This window comes from Branchiostoma lanceolatum, chromosome 6, assembly GCF_035083965.1.
Source record: "Branchiostoma lanceolatum isolate klBraLanc5 chromosome 6, klBraLanc5.hap2, whole genome shotgun sequence".
Classification (NCBI taxonomy): domain Eukaryota; kingdom Metazoa; phylum Chordata; class Leptocardii; order Amphioxiformes; family Branchiostomatidae; genus Branchiostoma; species Branchiostoma lanceolatum.
Window position 1 is genome coordinate 17,806,197 of NC_089727.1, and position 24,764 is coordinate 17,830,960.

The window sequence follows — 24,764 nt, forward strand, 5'->3', positions numbered from 1 at the left end:
TACGAAATTATGAACTTAAATGCAGTTACAGTACTCTTAGCAAACAAAGTAGCGTAACGGCAAAAATCAACAAAAAAAAGTATTTTCAAATTGTCTTTTCCCTACCATTCCAGCATTGAATTTGGTACTATTGATTATACAACATGCTGAACTGATTGATTACAATATGCTGATTGCTACTGGCAATCGGATAGTGGCTTTGGACCAAGTCCATATGCATGTACATATCCCTGTCAAGTCATAACTCACCCGAATATATTTTCACCGCATTGAGAAGAAATATGTCGTACAAAATAGATCTCTGTGAAGATAGTCTTACCTGTCAAAGATCCGTGCCTCTTTCAGGACATTCCCAAGGTTGATGTAGGCGTCCAAGAAGTTGGGGTCCAGCTGGACGGCCTGGAAGAAAAACCATTTCATTACACTCAGCCATTCGTACAGGGTCACATACACCTGTAGGTACAGCATGTAGAGGAAACTCCACTTCTGCAAGTGTCTTGGCAATCCGGATGACATGTCTTGACTGAGTACACATCTATTAAGGTCCCCCTTTATCCTCCTTGCTTCAAATTCGTTGAGATCGGACCTCAGCGTGCAAACAACAGCTAAGTTTGCTGTAATATTCTAGCAGCTATGATGTTGGCACTTCCAGGCCGCGACGATGTCACTGCGCAACAATTGTCTCCTGTGGCCGCCAAAAAAAAGACGTTGGTATCGGAATATCAACGTTTGCGTTATCCTCAATCGATTGTCATCCATCCTTGCGAGCCTGTCATTGTCCGTGGGATGTTCTAGCAAGTCGAGATGCCACATATATACATGAAGCTCCCAACGCACAATTCCCTGGGGACTGGAGAGCTTTGCGTCCAGCGGCAAATGACAGCTTAATAACTCCTGATGGCCAGTTTAGGGCCAATCGCGTTTCCTAATCGCCAACTGCCCTCCCATGCTGTTACGATATGACTTTTCACACTCTTGCAGTGCATCCTCCGAAAGCTAATAGAATAGGATGTACGCAATTTTAACATGGCTGTGCTTGAAATTTTCAAAACACAGCTACTGAATTTGTTGCAACAGCGTGCTTGACAGCTCGTTGATCTGTGGTTTCAATCGAGAGTCCCAATTAACAACTGCCGGCAAGCCTGAACCATGACGGTACATCACTTTGAATGGAAGTGCACTCTAAGCTGATGAAACATAACCTGGATTACCGCTAATTGACTGCCAGATTCCGCACGAAAAACAGTCCTCCCTACGGCGGGTAATTATGTGAAAGTTGAAGTCGAGATGCGCTTGTTACATCGCAGAGAAATTTTGTGGTCTATTAAAATCACAAATTATGGTTAATCATGGTTAATTTGCCAACAGAAAGGTAAACCAAAAAGTACAGAGATGTTTTTGTACAGTTAGTCAAATTTGAAAGCAAATGCCCTTCCCACGTGGCCAATGTCAATTGAGGAGTAATTTTTAGTTACGTTTTACACAAAAGTCACACATTTTCAAATGTTTAATGTTGTTTGAAGATTGTTGATGTGCCTATTCTTAAGCCAGGTTGATGCAAGTATTTCTACAAAATCTGGCCACACCACCATTAATAGCCACCCCTCTCTGACTGACTAATCCCAGCAGTCTGTCAAGATTAGTTCAACCAATGAGAGAAAGGCGCATTGTCCTTCAAATTTTTGAATTTTTGAATTTATGTTTTGCTTTTTTTTAACATTTTGACAGGGGTGGGTGGGGCAACAGCATGTATTTTCCTCTTAATTCTAAAAGCAAAATGATAAAAAAACATCAATTTTGTGTTCTTTTTTCCTCCCATAGACTGACCAATAAGAGACAGTGCATCGATGGGTCTTTATCTACATCTTCCGTGCATATTTGATTGATGGTTGTGTTGTTGACCCGGCAAGGTCAAAGCCCTTCCATACGGCTCCCACAGCTACAACTCACTAATGGATCTGACTTGTTCAACGGCTTTATTTATTTCCTATATCCTCTGACATGACAACAGCTTTCAGGGTCCTCCAATTGAATTACCTCTCCACACCTTTCCTGTTCTCTTCAAGCATGAATATTCAAATTAGGTATCGAACCAGGCGCTTCAAGCTTAACAACACGATTTTACGTGACATGGTCTTCCATTTTACTTCGGTGAGTAGCGCTCGCATGAATACCAAAGAGGGAAACCATTCTAAAAAGGCATTCTTCAAGAATAAATGATGACGTTAACTAGCCCCCAGTGGCTTGGAACTAGAAAAGAAGCAGCGACAGAATATAATGAAGGTTCACTCAAGTTCATCATGCCCTGCGTGTATCTACTTTTGATATTGTCTCTCTGATGTGATGGCTGGCTTGAAGTCTATATCTTCGGGCCGCGATTTTGTCTGCCTATAAAAGGAATGATTCGTTGCATGGCCATGCATGCCATTTGGCCGGAATCTATTTTGTATTGATTCTGGGCGCAGTGGTAATGATGTGGCATTGTAACGAGTGCCTCAATCTTTCAACCACACATCAAAATGGAAACATGTTATCTATATCATAGCATATAAAAGGAGTCATTCCAAAAGGTGACCTTGCTGAATACATACTAATGGAACCAAAGACAAAGTCGCCTTGTTTTTGAACCCTCAGCCCCCCCCCCCCCCCCCAATTATATCTATCATAATATTTCGTGCCTTGTCATATCCTAAATGGCCGGCTTCAATCTAAAGCTTTTTAACAAAATCATGGCAACTTGCAGCAGTGCTTTTGACAAAGGTGTTCAAAGCTTATTTTAGAAGAAGCTTCATTGATGCAACAAGAGGTACAAACTACGAAGTACAAAATAAATCTTAAAATTCTACAGCAACAAGAACACTGTGACTTTCATACGGTCAACTACAGAAGAGACAAATAAACTAAACCCTTAAATTCTACTCAAAATTCAACTCCTTGTGAGCGAACGTTGTCGTTTACCTTTTCAAAATGGTGAATAGCCAACCAGATCTCACTCTGGGCGTTGAAGACGCAGCCTAGGTTGCTCCAGGCTACGGCGAAGTTGGGTTGCGTCTCGATGGCTTTCAGGTAGCAAGCCTGGGGGGTGGGGATCAGCATGTCCGCAGGAGGAGGAGGGGGGAGGGGAGGAGATGGTAGAACAACGTACCGTGCACACACGGCAAAAGAGAGGGGGAGGAAGGAAATGGCAGAAAATAACATTGTCAGTCGGGGGACTTTCGGCGGGGATGGCGCGCGACTACCTATCCTGCGGCTTATCTGCACACCTGACCTGACTACGTCCTACGCCTACGTGCAAACAAACCTACGCGCACTGTGCCCTCGCGCCGCGATGACTGCACCAGCATGACCTTTGTGATGTGCTTCAGCAAAACGACTCCAAAATACCAGTCGTCGACTTAAACACTGTCAACACAATTGGTTGACAAACAAGAGAAATGACTTACAAATATGCTTTCTGGGAGACAATTGCAAGTGCTTTGCACACTGAAAAAGGACATGCCTTTGCCCACGTCAATAGCTTGCTGCTTGCATGTCATGTACAAAGTAGTCCACTGCTTTTAACTTTCTTTTTCGATTAGAAACATTTTTCTCGATACATCTTGAGCTAAGGAAAAGGAGAAGTATTGGAGATGTTATGACGTAGAACTTTGTACATTCGTCCCCATGCCCTGCATCGCGCACCAACGTTGCCGCACGCACGCCGTACACATTGCTCATTGTTTCCACTTTGCCTTCGCAAGACCTGCTGATGTTTTCTATCGTCTGGGTCTCCCGCCATCTTCCAAAAGCGCTCCGAAGGAACTTTTAAAGCTGAAAAATAAAGGGAATTCTGCTTTTGCGGCCATCACCTGGAAGAGAGAAGACATTAGCAAGTCCTGGCTTAAGAAGTAACAAAGAGCAACTGCTGACATCGCGCTTCTACGCTAAACCTAACGGCCCTAACTTCGATAAGGAAGTAACGCGCGTGTCTACGCTGCGCAATGAAAGTGGCATATCACTCTGCAAGAAATCAATCCCTCTAAACTATTCAGTTAACGAGAGAAAGACATTATCGTGAGAATATCTGAAACCAATGTAAAAAACCTACAATTTCATAATTGTTAGCAATTGGTGTACCTCTTCAAACACATGTATAATATACAATAACTTTCGACTGGGAGGGGGGGCCGAACTTTCTCATCACTAACAAGGCACGTTTTCAGAAATATCATATTTTACATTCCATGCAGAAAAAATATGAAATATAATATGTATATATAAATATACATTCTGACAGATCCTTACGTCCGTACGCTGGGTAGGGGTTGGGGGGAGATGTGAAATGGTAGAAACATGATCTTGCACAAACCCACCACACAACACGGACCGGTGTGACGCCGCTCTTGTAGTTCTCTCGGCGCAATTGGTACTCCCCTTTTCGTTTTCTGCGGCACTTATTGCGCACCCCTCTATACCTTTGTCTAGTCAAAGCATGGATATAAAAGTCAGGGGGAAAGAAATTGAGAGATGTAGTTAGTATTTGTTGTGAGAGAAAAAACAATGCAAGTCCAAACTGCTTTAGAAGCAGGGAAAGACAATCTCTCCATCAGAAATCATGCCTAAAAGAAATGGAGAAGAGACAAAAATGTTTGTTGTGGAGATAAAGGAACACTTAGAAAATGTAAAATTTTCCTGAGAATTTTTTGCTTGAGATGATTTGCCACTTCTCTGCTTGGGAATGAGTTTGGACTGTACAAGTGATAACGTAAAAGCTATGGAAACACACCACGAAAGCTCAAAGATTAACTGCATGCTGCATGGGACAATATATCGCTGCCGTGATTTCCCTTCCTCAACAGATTGGCAGGAAGACTAATTTTACGGTCTTTCTCTCTCTCGGTTTCCTTGCCTCAACAATGGGCCTTCTTGGGGGGGCGGTGGGGGGTAGGGGGTCGTTGACACCTCATCTCCTCAATGTCCAAAGAGCTGCCCTGGAAAGGCGCGCGGGGGGTTCGCTGCACGCGCAAGGTCGCACTGGTGGTTGGACGACGGCGCTGATCTTCAATACAAATATATATCATTCTTTCACAAAGTATAATTAGGATGTATTACCATCCACCAATAATCATGGTCGAGAAAGTCAAGTTTGACTGTAGCACCAATCCAGCCACCAGACATCATAAAACGCACCGCGCACGGCCAGCTAGACATTTACACCGAGGCTCGTTGCAGCGCCCGTGACTAGCCGGCCTCTTATAAACGCAATACAAGACAGTCCTGGGCTTCATTTAAAGGGGTCCTTACCTAACCAAAAAACGGTCAAATACGCGGCAAGTTTTTCGGGAGGTTCTTTTTTATTTCACGTAGCGCGTCTAGCTTAAATGTAGCCCAGGGTGACATCTTTCTCTTGACTACATCCTGAATGTGTTCAGAAAGGGAAACCACGCAGCTCGACCAATGTTACGCATACGCTCGCCGTGATATCATACATGTGCACATACCGGTCAATGTCTTGACCGGTGTGGCGGTATAAAAAAATGACACCCTCGCATGCAGCAGGCAGAACAACCAATCTTTGAGCTTTCCTACACACATCACCAGCTAAGAGACCCCAAAAGGACAGCTGCCTTGGCCAAACAAAAAAACTCAAACCGCAATTTCAAAATCCCTTTTAAAAAAACCTCCCTCTACAGATTACTAAACAAAAACATAAAAATATACCGTAATTTACTAATGCTTACGTGTCTAATTTTTATATAAAAAGTCGATAATTTCTTCCCAACTAAATGCCTTAATTTCGTAGCATTTGTACCTTAAAAACGTAAATTTCTGGTGCTTTCCTAACAAAGATTTAGCATTCTACGGCTTATCTTAATAATCGGCGTGCTTCTAATTGATTACGACTTTCAGTATGTTTTTTTTTGAGGACCCTGCTTATAGCAGGGACTTGAAATGGCAGCATGTCCTTTGGGGTGGGGTGGGGGGCATGATTGGTACAGTGTTTAATACTCAGCCGGCTTGGATGTACCTTGGCCTCGTCCAATCTCCCCAGGGCCTTGAGCAGGTTCCCCAGGTCGCTCCGCACACAGTACAGGTCCTGCGGAGAAGAAGAGTAACTCAATTAAGATTTCGGGAGGAGGAGGAGGGAAAGCAATTAGTCTAGAATTTGGAATGACGTCTTCATGAATGGCTGAATGCCTTTTCAACAGACAATATCAATTTTTTAAATGTCTTTGAATTCTAGACTTCTGTTGCAAGCACAGACATCAGTTTAATACTGTAAATGCATTTAAGTTCGCAGCGGTTTCATGCTTGTGTTTTTCGTGGTAAACTCTTCACCAGGAACTGAAAACCAAAGCGAAAATGCTTGTTTTGTCTTCTATCCGCCTACCGCCTTGTTTCAACCGTGAACTGAAAACCACCGCGGACACCCCATTTTTGCCCTACCGCGAAATTAAATCACCGCAAACTTTAACGCATTTCACAGTAGTTGTAATGACTACTTTGTGTGTAGATGACTGAATGCAATAGCGACGCAAGTCACAAAATATTCATTCCAGAAATTATTCTGTCTAGCTTCTGTTTTGAAAGACACAATTTGGAATAACTATTGTCAAGAACCGAAAGAATCTAGTCATAGTGCATGCCAAAAATAATGTCTTATTCTCAATATTTCACTGAAAGAAGGCCTATTACTATCAGTTTAGCATATGGAATATCTAAATCGTCAATAGCTGAATATACTGCATTTTCCAGTTGCATCTTCTACATTCCTGTTTCAGCTAGCTGGCAGGAATGTGTGCTCTTTGCATGTTAGACTCTGTTCTAATAACATCCTGGCTATCCATTGTACTTGGGAGAAAAGCCAGACTGGTTTGGGTCAGCGGACAGTTTGCCACCCTTATCAACATGCATACTTGTTTTGTTAGGCAACAGGCTATAATTTCATGGGGAGGGGCGTAAGGAATGCCAACCATCAGGATCCTTCTTACCAATACTTCAATGCTGCCTTCCCAATGCAATTACATGTTCGTTTGTCCTTACTCAAGTCTTTAAAATCAAGTCTCTCTTAGAACGACACATAACGCTTTAAAACATTTATTAGTAGGGTAGACTCGTGTAGCCTGGCCTGTAATTTTTACCAGTCAAACCACTGATGGTCTTATGGATTTCACTTGACACCGAGGACAAACCTATTTAATTTCTTGGTTTTTGGATATGCTTTTGAAATTTTGACTTTCTTAAACCGCAGATAAAACGGTGAATATTTCCAGGTGATTTTGACATTATTTTAGCATGTCATTGATGTAAAATAAAAAAGTACATCTCATTCTGTAAGTCCAACAAATAAATGTCAAAGCAAGCTGCATGTATAAAGATACAGAAACAGAAACAATGGCAGAGCTCTTCATGATTCATGCCTTTAACTTAAAAATCATGCCTTATGGTTGAAGTTCAACTGCCCAACCCATTTCTTTGTCTTTGAGAAATGAAGAAAAACCAGTCTCTTCTCTTTGTCCTTGTCTAATGCCCAGTAGACATAGCTTAATCATGCGACCGAGCAATATCTTATCAAGGTTCCCGTCAATATTTATCGCTTCATGCATTCCCTGACTTGCCGCAATGATTTTGTGGCCGGGAGAGGCTCGCTGGCTTAACCAATGGGCAGCTATCGCTCCATTTATCCAACTCCATGCATTGCTAAGTACGGTGTGTTGTAGCCTCCTTGCATTAAAACCCAATCTCTGAGAGTACAGTATGGTTTCAATGGCTCTATAAAGGTCTGGGTGGAGAGAGTTTATGTCCGGTCGCAGCGGAATCCACGTATCGGAATGACTACGGCGAATATTGAAACGTTTGCAGTGGTTTTGTTTTCCTTCTTACTGCGAAACCATGACACAGCGACTATGTGTCTTGTATTTCTTCTGTACCATGGAATTGTTTCCACCGTGAACTTAAAACACAAGGAAACCTTTCCTACTGCGAAATTAAGTCCCGCAAAAATAAACGCATTTACAGTATAATAACAATGTGGTTCATCTGAAAACTGGCTGAAAGGTCTATCTTTTTAAACAGAAAAGTTGGCGGCATTGTAACAACTACTTCTACAAGCTAATGATTGACTTCAGTTAACTCTTGAATGAACCTTTAAAACAATTGCATCTGATTCTTTTATCATTTCTTACGATCCTATATAGGGTACACCTAGATATATGTGTAGTAACATTGTACAGCATACTTTTTACATTTAAGTGTAAAAAAAAAACTTTTAAATTTGTGTATTGTGACAAAATATGATGTGAGCAAATGCTACATTCGTACACTGCTGATATTTCACTCCATTTAATGTTTTGCATCCAAACTCTTTTTCTGTGAACCTAAATTTCTAGCTGCAGTGCACCTTTTGATATTTCCAAAGATGAATTTAAGTCTTCAGAAACGAATAATAATGTGTACAACTGCATTGTCGCTATGTGTCTTATCTATAAAAAGGAATGAAGCAATACCAACCGAACTTACAGGATTATACTGCAGCGCCTGACAGTATGCCTGGACTGCGCCTTCCATGTCGCCTGCCGTCACCAGGGCCGCCGCCAAGTTTATGTACCCGTCGATGAAGTCTGGCTTCAACCGCACGGCGTGGCGATAGTTTTCTAGCGCTTCGGGGAGCTGCCCTCTCTCCTTGTAGACGTTTCCGAGGTTGGAGTACGCTTCGGCGAGCATCGGATTCTGCTTGATGGCCAGCATGCTAAAGTGCGCCGACCTGCGTAAAACATAGAGTGACATCACACGTCAATCAACTGTGACGATAGATTCAGTGTCAAACAATCGCTGAGATTGGTGTTCATAATCATAGCTGTAAAAAAAAAAGACAGTTAAATGTTGCCTGTAAGTAAATTGCAAATGTATGATTAAAGACACAAGTAATTAAGAAATTGTGATTATCTCAACTTACAGCTTAACAAATACATTGACGTTAAAAATCTCGTCACTCGTTAACGTTTCTTTGTCTCAACCAGGCACCTTTGTTGCTTGAAAAATATGATGATATCGAAAAGAAAGAAGGATAATTTGCAAGAGAAATTAGCAGAGACCACTGAGAGACCACTGAGTGACAATAAATTTGACAGATCACTTGAAACAAATCTATTCTAAATAAAGAATGATTATCTACCAAAGATATGACATATCACTCAACAAATCTAACTAAGAACGAATTTTCTATGTTTTGCATGTATGTTCTTTAAAATCATACTTTTAGTTTTACATTTTGCACCATATTGCAATTACGAATATGAAATCAAGGGTTACACAAATCCAATTTTAGCAGTTGTACACCATGGTGCTCAACGATTGCCATGATCTAATGGAAATAAGTCACTGACATCACTTTTGAGAAATTTTTGCTATACATGTAGACACCTCAAAATACTGTTTTCCAGCAGGATACTCAGAAATTTGCAAAATACACGTAAAATGTATATATTATATAACCACAGTAGAACAGTATTCTATTGCAACATCATCCCCCACATCCTGGTGTGATGTGGAAACCTCTATCCAGCACCCATGTGCGTCATGGCTTTACCTAGGGCATATCAGATGTTAGCAGTGCCTCTGCCGCTCCAAAAATAAAGCCCAGTGAATTTGAACTCGAAAGGCAAACAATTCGGGCAACATAGCTCCCAAGGTCCACCCGTCCTACCAAAGAAGATAACCGCGTAAGAAGCACTGTACAACAAGCCAAAATTCTCAATCATTTTCTAAAATAAGACGTATAAATGTAAAACATGTGGTGTCGATACACTTCAAGTTCCACATGTATATACTTATATGGCTTGCGGATCAAACCTTACAGTAAGTTACACATGTTCTTTTGCCGCTTGTACCGACTGAACAAAAAACAGAGTGTTGTGCCTAAAGGCGTTTTATGCAAACCAAACAACACTTATATAAGATAAAACAGAATGTCTATCCTGTACCCTTCATTCCTTGTCAGGCATTTCATTGTACCCATACATTTGAGGCATGATCACACCATGAACAGAAATAGATTTCTTATCTCCAATAGATACAAATATCACAGTCTGATTCATCATCAAAAGACATTGACACAAGACCTCATGAGCTTCCTTCTGTCAGGCCCAGGTTTGTGGTAGTGTTGGCTGGTAGTCCTGGTCAGTCTGTCCGAAGTGAGGAAATCTGGAACTGACCCCTCCAGCTGGCAGCACTGATGACCACCAGACACCACCACGTTTGGAAGGACTCTCTTACTGCGGGACTTCATAAATAGTAATTGCTAGGTGTCTGCAGATTGACCCCTTGATTACACCGTCCGAAACCACACTGCGCGACTATTAGCCTGGATGATACGAGCTTGAATAGAGATGAACAATCCTCTGGGGAACGTGTCCTCACGGTTAGATCAATCAGCTGTCATCTCCTGGTTTGGGCCCTCTGCCTCTTTGTTTTAACGTGCGAAACTGCATCTGTGTGCAGATCCGCAATGCGCAATGCCTTTGTCCTGCCCTTTAGGCACGGGATGGCGCCACGGCGTCAACGCTCCCGGTAGTCATGTGAAAGAAGCGCACGCCGGATTGACTGGCGAGATTGTCTCACAAGCCTGTGGGGCAGTCCTGCAGAGATCTGAGGCTGGAATGCCAAGAGGGCAGCAGGCGCTGGGCAGAGGTCACATTTGGACAGGCTCCACTAGTCCAAGCTGATAGATTCCCAGCCAATCTGGGCTGTAAATGCACCCGCTGTCACTGGATACCGCCCTGGCACAGATCGATTTCAGGAACTCCCATAGACCTTCAGGGTAAGGGAGGAAGTTAGGCTCAGGGCCCTGGGCTTTCTGTTGAGCAAACAAAAGTGGAGGAAGAGCAAACAAGCCTCTCCCAACCAGGCGCAGATTGGGTAGGATCCTGTTCACACAGGAATTCACTCCACTACAGCACAAAGGAAGGGCCTACATTCACTAAAACAAAGGTTTACTTTTACCATGATAACCACTAAACACTAGGAAAGCAAACTTCTCGTTTCTTCATAACCACTCGTACATATACCTATAGGTCTTGACGAATATATGAATAAACATATAACCACTGTCAGTTGTCTACATGTATATCCCAAAGGATCCATTATAATTAAAAATGTCACCAAATTTTGAAATCTAAAAATTAAACTGAAGACACAAGATCAGTATCATTTATATGACTAAAGCAAAAGGAATGGGGGAGGGGGGCATATCATTCATATACACACTGAGGAACTCACACATGGAAACAGGTCCTGAACCGTTCCAGCTGCCGAAATTATACATGTCAGACATCTAACAAATTTCACACCAGAATGCTCTAGACAAATCTCCCCCCATAACACACACTAAAGCTTGGGCCAAAATTGCCAAGTAAAAACTCGAGGACCACCGAACGCTCACCTTTGTAGTCCCCAGCTATCCATTATACCACAGGGTTAAAATGAGGGGCAACTGGTGTACACAAGTCTAATTTGAAAGGCTAGGACAATTCCATTTCCCAATTTTAGGTAAGATCAACGTTACATACGAAGTCTTAACTAGCACACTCGTCTTTCTAAGCCTAACGAGTAGCTAATTATGATGATACGAACATTGACGTGTGCTGGAAAAATTATCATTAAAGGTGATTTATGTCGATTTGTATGTCTATCAAAAATATAGCTCTCCCCCCCTGAGGAGCGAAGTGGACCGGTCTAATGGAAATGATGCAAAAGATAATGTATGAGTAGCCATGTGGTCTGGCTGCCCATTTTGGGCAGCTCTATTGGGGCCCTGAATATTCTCCCTCACACTGCCTGGCATGCAGTACCCTCTGGGGAAATGAAACTGGTTATTGAACTGTGGGGAAGGCATTCAGCTGCAGTGGGGAGAGTTCAAACAGGCCAGATTGATCTGGGAGGCTCCACTGGTCTGCACAGGGGATTTCAACTTACCAGATTATCCTCCGTTCCTGCAGACATAACGTCGCATAAGCTTTAACTAATCAAATTATACGGAAGACAATCTTTTTTTCTTAAAATTAATCATATAGGGTAACTGACAGACAACTACACTTGTAACTTATCCATTTGTCATCAATCAAATAAGGGGTCACTCATGCTTTTATAACTATTAGGACCTTCTGATTGGTGACCGTACGGCCAACAACAGACGTGGCGTACGACCGGACATAAAAATACCGGTCTACGCGGGGCCGATTTACACCCAGCGAAAAAACGTTGTATGCCCGTCGGCGTACCACTTTGTCGTACGCTGTTGTTGCATGTCCAGCAATCTTCCATGTTTGCATGCTTGTTGGCCATCTAGGATGTGCATTGCAATGGATGCTGGGAAGAACGACAGATCCTCCTTTGCAATGAAAGGTTACTACAAGTGCGTAAATGAAGCAAGGACTTTAGCTTACGCTCATGTAGACTGTCTCGTTTCCAGATCACTACTGACGTGTCTTAACTTTAGATAAAACCTCTTATATCATCTGAGGACTTTACACAAGGAAGGACATCACCTCCTACTCAAAGCTACATGTACATTTCTTTTTGATCTGCGTCACACTTGTGGCTTTCAATCTGGCAGGACCCATGCCCCAATGATGCAAGAGTGACGCATGCCAACAGCAAGAGACCTTGCTCTTCCCCAAGGAGAGATCTTAACTACGATATCAAGTGGGATGGGGACAACCGCTAACGCAAGTCCACGCAGATTGTCACCTTTAAATCCAGACAACACACAACCACAGTTACACTACCTCACTTCAAATCATTCCACACCTTTTCATAGGGGGGTGGGGATTTAGAGTGTCCTATTCTACAAGGAAAAAATATAACATAATATCCACTGACTTTATGTCAAGTCACTACCGTTATGATTTACCAAGAAATTGCGTCAGTAACTTGTATCCTCTGGGTCAAAGCCGGAAACTTACAAGCTTAGAGTCCACATTAAGTCCATGTGTAGCTTTCTCAGAATTCCTAATTCTTGGACTGAGCGGGGAGTTATGACTCACTGCGAAAGCATACATATGCAATTTGCAAAGTAAGGCCAGCTGTTGGAAATGGAAGTCACTGCCCTCACAGCATGACAGGAACAAGCGAATGGAATACACATTTTCTATCTCATGTGTACTTGAGTGGAAGTAACATGCACATAATCAACACAAAGGCGGTCATAGCCAGTCTTCAAGTTTCAGTATTAGGAACATCTTGACTACTCGTAGTCGTCGTAGACAGGTGATATGTGCACTTGAACCTCTCCTGGTCCTAATAGTCTAAATAGTAGACTGAATGGTTTGTCTAGGAATGTATAGCACTAAGATATCGCTTACTTTAGATGTGGTTTACCATTCACGGTGGTTTACGTGTTTTTGCATTAGGAACGTGTATTTTGTCTACTGCGTGCCCCTTCCACCTTGCTGTACCATGAATACTCGTAGCAAAATTAAGTCACCGGGAACTGTAACGATTTTTTAAATCCTGGCTACACGACATAATAATTGTGGTGAATTATACACATAAGTCTGGTTTGCAGGAACCACTTCCAGTTCCACCATTCTTTGAATATGTTGAACATACAGCAGTTTGGTAACAGTTCTTACAGAATGTTCTCTCCCTGCTCGAGTTAGCCAATTCAACTATTCATAGAGTATGCACAACAAAACTCAACGCTAATGAAACTAAAGAGCTTTGACCTTGACTGCAACTTGTGGATAAGAGTCTAAAAAGGCAACCTTAAACTTTAAATGGTGTTCCTTACCTTACCAATAAATTTCAAGTCATTTCTGTCACAAGTACGGTTTCGTAGTTGTTAAATGAATGACTCTACATAAGAGAGCCATGCTACTCGGAGCATTGGTTACATGGACATGGAACAAAAGAACGATAGCTTCTGAGGGGATTATGCAACATTCTGAGGGGATTATGCAACGGCTTTGTCTAACAATAGTCTTGCACTGCAGTACTTAAAAAGGCGCAAGTATGAACGTCACGTCACGACCACACATTTTCAACAAGTACCGAGTGCCAGAGTGTCTGATCAATTTCAATGGGAATCGATATCAAAGCGAACAACCTATCTTTCCAATGAGAACATTCTAGTTACGTAGTAACTTTTCGCACTTGACTGAACATTTCAGTCAAACTCAAGTCACTAACACTGCCGGTTGCAAGGTACATCATAGTACATGTTTAGTTTTCAGTACTCGAAACTTGCCCAATGTTATACATACCTGGAATAGTACATGGTGAAGAGCTCAGAAGAATGTGTCTTCTAAGTCTCACTCTTAAGACGGGAGGGCTAAGACTTGTCCTGGCTCAACCAGTTTCTCCTCATTCTATGCTACACACCTGCGACAGCTGGAGGGCCGAGGTAATTACCCTAGGTATTTCTGGGGGGCGGCCACAAACTGTTTGTACTCCGTCAACGATATCAGATCCCGCCCACGTAAACACTCAAGTCGCAGATGCGATGTAGAAACGACTTCTGACACTGCCCCGGCTGACGCCAAATGTGCGCCTATGAGATTGCGTGGGCCCCAGCGGCAGACAAAAACAACCGTGTCTGTTGCCACGTTTTTCTTTGTCACGTACGCGCCCTCCCACGTCACTACGATATTCACCAGCTGCAGGCGTCATGAATTATGCAATTTTCATTACCGCGGGGGTACAGGTAATTGGGAAGACCTCGCAATAAGGGGACTCAATATCCACCGCCAGTAACACGTATCTCGGACAAATTTGCATTCTCTTTCAAACTAACATACATAAAACACTAAAACCTAGCTGATGGCTTTACAAAAGAGTTGACTTCAATGAACTGTATTTACAACATGTTGATTAACATCCTTTAGAAAATTACATCCTTTTATCTAAATCATGCAAAGGATAGGCTAGCAGCTAAATCTATTGAGCTACTTCTACCCTCCACATTTTATGGAAAAGAGAAGGAGGATAAAAACATTTCTGTCACGTTCTCTTGAACGTTCACTGACCAATAAAGATATCTTGGCGTACAGGTACTATATCAAAGGTTAGCACACTTCCCTTACACTGAAGTGGTCTGTAAACATGCCGTGCACTCACCCTACCAGTAAATTCTGCTTAGTTGGACCAGAATATTTGCTGAGTCACTTGTATTCATAGAATTCAAAGGTGTTTGAAGGCCTTTTCCTAAAGTAGAGTCTACCATTTGCTTCTATTGTCCAGTCTTCCCACACAACAATATAATATCCTTATGAATGAAGGATTTATAACATTTCTTTTGGCTGGTTGTACGAGATTCAATATTGACAGAATTTTGAACACCTATGGTTGTACAATGATGTCATTGTTAGTTGAAGCAAATTACTCTTAACAGAAGTTCTGAGATCAGCCTTGCAGGGTTTTGTTTCATTCCTTTAACTACCAAGGCAAACGCTTTCAAAAAGCTCCATGAATACAAAAACGGTCAAGATACAAAATGTACAGGACTTTGATCTGTGTAGAGCTACCACTAAATTAAGCAGTACTGGGAAATAATTGAAGAATAAAACATCACCTACCTAACTACATAACTTCTGAATGATAACCAAGTTAAATACTGGTTCCTCTTCCTACGATCCAAAGCCGTTTTGAAGCTAAGTTAGGAACTCATTTTAAAAACGAGGATTCTCAGACTTTTATTCCTTTTTTTCTTAATAAAGTCTGATGGGGAAATTTAAACCCTATAGCCAATGTCTTTTACTAAATGCTAGACCACACAATGAGCCCACCCCTTTGAGGCCCCACTTGTAACAATCTGCCTAACTCTGTGATCTACCATACACTTCACAAGTTAGTGATGACAGATATCCTCCTAACCTCGCAAGGAACATCATCTCCAGTAATTTTCCCTACAGCAACAACTTTCAAAGTGCCTTTGCCGTTTCTTTCCTTTAAGCGGGTGTGGCCTTGCAGTTAGGTAATCCAGGAGGCTTTCTGATTGGTTTCGCACAAAATCCCTAACTCACTAAGCCAAGCAGTCTATAGTGATAACAATTTACAACACACACCCAGTATTCCATAGTACCCTGGCAATGTTCAAGCTCCAATGGCTTTGTATGGCTAATTCCTACAATGTAGCAAGCAGTCAACTCTGGTTTTCTCTTTTAAATATGTTGATATTTTTTCATGTGCTTTTCTATACCCTACAGAGATCAATGCAAGGTACCTACCATAATATTTTACACCCCAGGACTCCAAAATCATTTTTCTTTTTATAAGAATCTATTTCCCAACCATATTTTACACAGCACAACCAGCTGACGGCAAAAAAATATCTCCTAATAAACAAAATTCCTTATGTAAATATTGACCGGATCCATTCCCCTTAGCCCGTATCTGTTGCGGTTGATATTTCCTTTCGGAGCTATCTCCATCTGCAGCTGTGCCTGTGAACAACAGCCCGAGCTAAAAATATGATACACCAGACCTCTCAAAACAATACCTTCCTAAAATCACTCTTGCTCAGGCACATTCAACTGTAAAACAAATTTTGCAGCTGTTGGCTTTTGGGATACTATTAAAAGATTACAAAATAAAGTATTTTGTTAGGGCTCCCTTGGAAATCAGTTACTCAGTTAACTAAAGGGACTGCCCTAAAGATTAATGAATAAATAAATTCAAGACCAATCAGCTGACAAACTGAAAATTATCATATAGTTGGTGGCTTTACTTACATCTTCAAGGGATAGATTTTTGTACAGATATAATTACTGTGCAAGGCAAAATTGAGGACTGTATGGCGACTGTACATAAAACAGTGTATGAGGGAGCTTCGGGCCTTATCTTCAAGCATCAAACCTCTGCACATAAAAGAACCCAAGAACAATAAATATGTGAGCAGTAGCAAAGTCCCATTGCACAACTACTAGCTAGCTAACAAAAAAAATGTCATGCTTTGCCCTCAGTCTGAGGTCAGCCGGAAAGAAAAAGAAGTACAGTTAGTCAAAATGACAACTCATACAAGACATGTAGATTGCACTGGGTGAATGTTGTACTATAAACACATATGGTACAGTACTGTGTACATACATTTTTCCAGCAGTGAGGATAACATGTCCCACAGGCAGACTTCTGTGAGCCCTGCGATCAACAGCGATAAAACGCCACACTCAACTAAAATGGTCCACTACAGTGACGTTTCTACTATCAACTTGTTTACATTCCTTGGACCTTAAGAACGTTCTGGAGAATCTGGAAGAGCTCCTTGCGGTGTTTGCTTCTCGTAGGAAGCTGCAAAAGCTTGCAAGCCTTTCAAGGAGCCCGGCTTGACCTCACTTCTCAGAAAACATTCTCTAGCGCCAGGAGGAGGAATGTTGACCTCCTGACCCTGTTATCACATAAGGTTTTTTCCTGTGCACATTTACCATTACAATTAGACCTGGTTTATACTCTTGAGATTGTACAAAAAGTATCTATTCTAAACATTATATCAAAGTTGAGAAAACAAGGGGTGACCTGGTGTGCTTGGCAGTCAAAAGTGAACCTCAGAGAAGCCGAATTGCACTATCAGCTACCTAAAAAGCCTAAAGCTTCGAGTAGGACAGAAGTAGTAACGCTACTTATACTATAGACTTTGTCTATAGAATGAACAGTAGTAGAGGTCCTGCTTATGTGTTATATCATGTCTAATCTCGAAGCAGATGTTGGATGGCTAAATCGTGATATTTTCCGAGCTGCCTGCTTCTGTTACAAACTGCTGTTACTGTTAGGGAGGCTGTTGATAACAGGGCAGCTAGGAAAACATCACACTTCTGACTCCTAACATCTGCTTGGAGATGACATCATCTCATCAAAAAGTAAAATTGTATCCATGTAACAGGATATCTGTTATAACACTGAAGACTATAAATATTGAAAAAATGTTGAACATGAATATAGATGCCTACATTAGTGATAAAACATAAGCAGAAAAGGGAAAGGAAACAAACTAAACTAATTTCCTCATCAGCTTTAAATCAAAGCTGTAGGAATGTTGTAGTAAATATGACATTTTTTAAAGTACAATGCTGGGCTCAGAATATCAAGCTGAAACAGCAATTATAACGCAACTTTTGCCGACAAATAAAGTTTCTTACAAGCTAGTTTCAATGAATTACAAATTTAACAGAAAAAGTATATTTCAAGCCATGCAATACTATTCAAACTTGTTTTTTTTTTAAATCTTCTGGCTTGGTTTCCATTGTAAAAAAAATACAATACATTTATACAAGATAAGTGACATAATAGTAACCAAACTGTAAGATAATAAAAATACCTCAAAGTCAAATCAGAATTGTCTATTCCTTTTTGGTTTACGACCTCGAGCAATAATGTTGGTAATTAACTAGTATGTACTCCATCAAATATGAAGCTAATCTAGCCATCGTTCATCATATCTCTGCATAAAATGGCAGTTTTCTTTGTGCACGCTGGCTTTATTACAAGAGCACACAGGCTATCACAAGGAATATGTGACGACAAAAGAATACATTCAATTATCGGTCTTTTCATTATACCACCTACACAAATTAAAATGTCTGTAGAATGTCGATGAAGGTGACTGGTGCTATAATTACACCTGGAACCCACACAGTAGCATTTCTGCTAATCATCCATTGTGATTGTCTCTATGATAAATCCTACAGACACTGTGTTAATACAAACCACACTTATTTGCTCATTTATGCACCAAATTTGAATGTATTCAAAAGAGCATGAAGGTTTAATCCAGTTACACTGAGATTGATGTGATTTACACAATGGACCAATGAACACCCCCCAACAATCAACATGCTATTGGCGACGGTGTTCTATAAGCCAGTTTGTGAATTTGAATATCTTTGAAGATGACACAAACAGTGCTGTAATTCACTTAACCCGGTATCTTCACGGTAGCAAAATTTCACGGTGTAAGGAAAATGGACATTTTCACTGAACTTTAACTTCAGGGCAGCAGCAAGTGACTTACAGAGGGATGTGTGAAGGAATCATAAATAACAAGTTTTTTTTCACGGTGATGATGATAAGTTCAGGGTACAGAGGTGACTGTGAAAACAGTTAAAACACAAAGTCACAGTGAAAGAAACAATAATTATAGTAATATAAAACAAGTGGATAAAATAAGAACCTAACCAATGCAATTGATATCTATATATTTCAAATGCAATAATTTGACGTGAAGCCTGCATATAACAGGTTGGTTAGTTATTTACACTGTCCCAGTTACCACTTACCAAATACTAGTACTACAGTACAATATTCAGAAGATGCATAGTGGCATTTGTGTATAAATGTATACACGTAGTGACATACTATCTATTATCTAAAAATACATGTACTCATTTATCCAGCTACTGCTCTTCCATCTGTTTGAGTGACGCAGGTACTGGTTGGTAAAGTTGTAAATGCATTTCATCACACAAGATGATGATTCAACCATGAACTATACTTGACTTTAATAAAAGTAACATGTTTACAAACCGTTTTTAGTGATAACAATCACTTTTAAATAAATTCAACAATTCTTTCATCATTCCACATGTAAAAATATCAGATTCATCTTAAGTTCTACCTCCTCTGACCTGCACTTCCTGCCACTCTGGCAAGCTTGACCATTGCAGTCAACTAACCTTTACTTCCTGTCACTCTACTGACAGTGCATTCAAACATATACAAAAACTCACCTTGACCCAAACACACACAGACACACACACACTGAAAACATAGACTACTCTCACCTCTCAAATAGAAGTACCCCCTGGAATAGAAGTACCCCCCGGACAAATTTTCAAAATGTAATATAAGTACCCCCTGGAATAAAAGTACCCCCCGGAAAATTTCAAAAATCGACAGTCGAGGCTAGGTAAACTGTGTCCATACATGTACAACTGTCACTGTCAGAGGGAAATAAGATAATAAGCAGGTAGGTAACTTATATTTAGTCAATTATGCCATACCTATTAAGTATATAGATATTGAACAGAATAACTGTCCATAGCTTGTTCAAATCATGATGATCTTCCTCGCCTCTTCGTAAAATATAATAGTAATATTGAAAAATTGGGCATAGGTTCCCCGCTATGACCCCTAACCGGGGGCCACGGTGCTTTCAAATTCAACAAGTAAAAATGTACATGATACATGCTTTTTCTACTTGGAACTTGAAGCAAGTGATCAAAGAAAATTGTTGTATCATTTTATTATGACTGACAATCAGTGACATATAACAAAAATCATCAGAGTACTTTTAAAAGTTAAATGTACCTGATCATATTTTCTTAAGACATCAACCACAAAAAAACACAAATATGAACACAGTCCTTCCACAGAAGAAATATGTCTATAAACTTTTGCTCCATAGCGTCGAAAACAAAGTGAGACGCTCGGATTTCGAGTTCCCGCGGTAAATCCCACAATATTGAATAGAGATCGACTGTAAAAGTAGCTCAACGTCACAGACCGCACATACTAAGAAGTTACCCATTACGTGTTGACACTAGAAACCCGCGATGAACCGCCAAAACTGGGAAAATCTTACGATTATTTAAAAAAATGAACCCTCTGAAAATAAATATGGCGCTGTGTGTCTATCGTTGCCCAAAAAATATAATATTTCCATGCGTTTACGGTATCATTTTAAAGATCGGTATCCGCACTACGCAATATGCTGCTAGTTTTACTGTCGCCATGCCTGAGAGTGGCGGCCGTGTTTCGCGATTTCGCGCTGTTGTTTACCGAATCATATCGGACATATTTCTGCCGTTTTAGAGATTTTGTGGCCTCAAAACACATATCACAAGGGAAGTTAAGTTATGATTGTTGTTTTAACGTGTTACATGTCTTCTGCGAACAAATACTTCTTCCGCCGCGCTGCCGATACTACGGATATAGTGGTCAGGAAATTATTATTCCCTGTGTAGGCGAGCACCGTACTCCACACGTTTTTGATCAGCGTGCTTTGGTTTACGATGTAAACAGAGACTATCAAAGTTATTTATATGAAAATTGTATTTTAAAATGTCAATGTCGCGTCTTATTTCCCGGTTTACTTTGTAGCGTCATAGCGATATCGACCGATATGTAATGAGTGCCGCCAGGACACTTTTCACAAGGCCGTCAAAGCGGCGAGAAAATCAACGCCGGTAGGCCGAAAAATAGCGAATTACGAGCAAAAATACCGGGGAAATATGGGCAGAAAAACCTTAACTTTCGATTTTAGAGGGATTCCTGGTTTGCAAAGCCTCAATTTTTCAAAAAATGATAAACGTACCGTCTAGAATAAGAAAGTACAGGGTGGAACTATTGGCGAAAAAAAATAAACGTACCGGTACGTTTATTTGAGAGGTGAGAGTAAGTTGCCGGACTGGAAAAGTAGGCAACACACATGAATGAAACCTTTCCTTGTAAATATGTGATCACATCTTTTTCTCCAGCTTTTTAGTTCAGCATCTTTGAAAACAAGTACTTGCTCCTATTCTTGGGATAATCTTTTCTTCTTTCAAATATATTTCTACAAAGTTCTGTTCTATCAGACAGAGGATAATCACTGATCTCCAAGCAGATGTTGGAATACATTTTACTGTTTCTGTTACAAACTGGATACAGTTTGCAACAGAAATGGGCATCAAGGAAAACTTAACTATTTTGCTTCCCAACAGCTGCTTGGAGATTAGGTAATCCCATCTAATCTGATACGTCCATAATCGCCTCTGACCTCATTCTATATTCCATGAATTGATAGATCATCTTTCCTACAGTTTAATAATAGATTTTTCCATCTTATAGATTTTTCCCCATAGCAGTACAACATTGGTGACATACTTTGACTGACATCAAAATTCAGCTGTGTCCTTTAACTACTCTTTACTAACTCAGTTACCATTGGCTTATACATTCTTTATATACTTAACTCCATATCATAACATCCCAATTCCAAAGAAAGATGAAGGAATGTATTCTCTTGTTGCACAAACTCCATTTTGGAATGGTCAAGGGAATACACATATCTTTCTACTACAGTTTATAATATAATTTTCCATCTTGTAGATTTTGCAATACAAGACATGTGATATTCTTTGATAGACATCAAAATCCAGCTGTCCTTCAACTCAACTATTAGTACTAACTCAGTTACCATTGGCTAATACATTCTTTATGCACTTAATTCCACAACATCCTAGTTCAAAAGAAAGATGACGAAATATACTCTCTTGTTACATCTCATTAAACAATGGTCAAGGGGATACACATGTGTGTTTTCCACAAAAACGTATGCAAATCATCTAGATTCTGACTCTTTTACTCTGTGCCATGTGTGACCTTATGGCCTGGTTGACCTTCCATCAGCTGGAGCCTCCTGTGCAGGAATGCTGGGATTGATCCAGTATTTCTATTTTCATTTTAGGACTGCTAAGGAAAACGGTAGCCAGGTTGCTTGTAAACCTTTTTCTGACTTGTGTTAGCAGCCATACATGAATGAATGAATGAATGGTTTATTGACATTTAAAAGAACATTGCAGCCCCAGGCTGAATTGCGTCTTTTCTTACAGACTACACGTCATTAAAAACTTCTAAAACTGTAAAAATAACATGATCACATCTTAAACAAGCATGCTAACTTCCATTGGTCCAGTGCATTTTCTGTCCAATGCTGGCTTCTTTGTATAGTCCTCAAGCTCTGTTAGAGATTTACCCCCATGGTTTCACTGTTTTGCAGCAATTAAAACCGATATGGGACTTCAAAAACTGTGAGCAGATGACCCTGACCACACTTGGATACTTTGTCCATGACCACCAAGACTAGAATTCTTCTTCTGTTCTTGGTCGAGTCCATCACCCATCACTTCATTAACAGTTGCACAGTATTGTAGCAATCATATCATAGAACAATCATCTTAAAATATCATCATCTTGAATACAATGGCTCTTGGTTGGTACCAATCTTTTGTCTTGATGTAATTTTGAAATGCATTGCACCATCAATGAATGCACCTTTGAGACACAATTGGTCTCACACATAGCAAATGTTATTGTGTACACTAAAAATAAAACACCAATCTGTACAAAAATAGACATAAATTGAATACCTAATAACACATCTGTGTATGCCCTAAAATATGTTTTTTTTTTGGCTGTACATTGGTATAAGCTAGCTTGTGTTTCACACAGCAATGAGCGTTTCAGTATTTCTGAAAGCTTTAAAATAGCAAGAGTACAAAACAGCCAACATTATGACATAATTTTTCACGAATTTTTACTATTTCAAAACATTCTGTTTCACAATTCTTACCCTTTTAAAGCATTTAAGTTTTAACATATTGGTAGTTTTATACTCATGCTAGAGCATTCAGAAATAAACATCAATAATACTGCTATGTGGAAATTACACTGAACTTGAGAGATGCAAATTATGCCCAAAATAGTATCAAGCGATAATTTCACAACAATCAGAAGTTAAATCAATGACTGAACTTATGTATGACGTTGTTTTTACCGTCACACTTTAAAGGTTGGGTAAGAGCTATTTAAGATGTCAACACCACAATGATGTAAGCAAGATAGGCGGTCTGGTAACATCGTCAGTATATACGTCATTTCCTCTTTGATCTAACAGTAACAAAGTAATACTAATACACACATACATGATATACTTTACATAAATGATAATATCTAAGTATGCACAAAGTCTATAGACACAAAAAATTACTTACCAGCTAGAACATTTGCAAGCATACGCTTCAATAACGATTTTAAAACATATATCAAACTGTACAACAACGTAGGGTAAAAGAATTTCAGAGATGGTGGGGAGGGGGGCGATATCCAACAGAGCCAGTTCTCAACGCATTGTCGCATTTGCGCGCGGATTTCTCTCAGATTTTTCGTCAAATATAAATAAAAAGAGGTGTCTTACCTATCTAGTCTCTGGCACTGGAAGTGGATCGATGAGAGGAGTAGTAGACAGCCGGTATTGTCGGGTTCCTGCCGCCAAAGCTGCATGCAGTGCCGTTCGGCGGCTTCGTAGTCCCCGGCCTGGTACTCTTGGTGGGCCAGCTCTGCCAACCCTGCAGACATCGAGATAGAACGGACGGGCGAGTCAAAGTCCGCTCGTAGATTTGTGAAAAAGGTTTCTGCGCAGTTCCTATCAGGCAGTGTCGTCACTAGAAATTTATTTTCGGGCCCGAAAATATCACCTCGGACGTCATTGTTCTCCCCTTTCAAATTTTCATCATGTCGGGCCCCCGAGTGATGACCGGTTCGAACTTTGGACAACTTTCAGGCACCGGAAACTACGAGTTATGTAATCTAAAGCGGACTAGAAAAAATATACTAACCTGTGGGATCTAGCTTGGCTTCCGCTGCTGTCATTTCCGGCATATTTTGGGTTGAAAACGTGTGAAATTTGCTGGTCCAGACTCTGCCCACCGGCCTGAACTCTCGAGAAGGTAGAACACAACACAGCCGCCTGGTTTACGCTGCTTTGCATAAATTAGTCCGCACGAAAAGTAGGTCTTCTACTGAAAATATATCCTTCCTCAACAATTTTTCGTGAATTCTTCCTCACAATATCTGCATATATAAATATGTTATCAATTTTCATGCAATAACTCTACAAAAATGATCCTAATTCTTAAAAATCCAAGAATAAATTATATTATGCGGATGGATATATAGCATCCACGAATATGTGATGATGCTAATCGCCCTTGCTCTGTAGCTTAGGCTGTATCCATTTTTAGGGGCTATTTGTTCAT

General features: G+C 40.5%; 1 protein-coding gene across 7 annotated transcripts in view; it reads right to left on the reverse strand.

The window, feature by feature from the left end:
• Positions 1-24,479, reverse strand: part of LOC136437434 (UDP-N-acetylglucosamine--peptide N-acetylglucosaminyltransferase 110 kDa subunit-like) — a 38,927-nt gene extending 14,448 nt beyond the window's left edge. For 2 of the 7 annotated variants that reach the window (XM_066432041.1, XM_066432040.1), the window contains exons 1-6: positions 24,345-24,479; positions 23,924-24,074; positions 8,491-8,743; positions 6,008-6,076; positions 2,959-3,075; positions 320-399 (exon numbers count right to left, since the gene is read on the reverse strand). In XM_066432041.1, coding sequence (XP_066288138.1) covers positions 320-399; positions 2,959-3,075; positions 6,008-6,076; positions 8,491-8,743; positions 23,924-24,074; positions 24,345-24,387 — 713 coding nt within the window. In that variant the 5' untranslated portion in view covers positions 24,388-24,479. Of the gene's footprint in view, positions 1-319; positions 400-2,958; positions 3,076-6,007; positions 6,077-8,490; positions 8,744-10,100; positions 10,443-11,419; positions 11,483-14,240; positions 14,373-23,923; positions 24,075-24,344 lie in introns of those variants that run through there. The other 5 variants (XM_066432043.1, XM_066432047.1, XM_066432046.1 and 2 more) reach the window with 5 other exon arrangements.
• Positions 24,480-24,764: the final 285 nt, after the last annotated feature.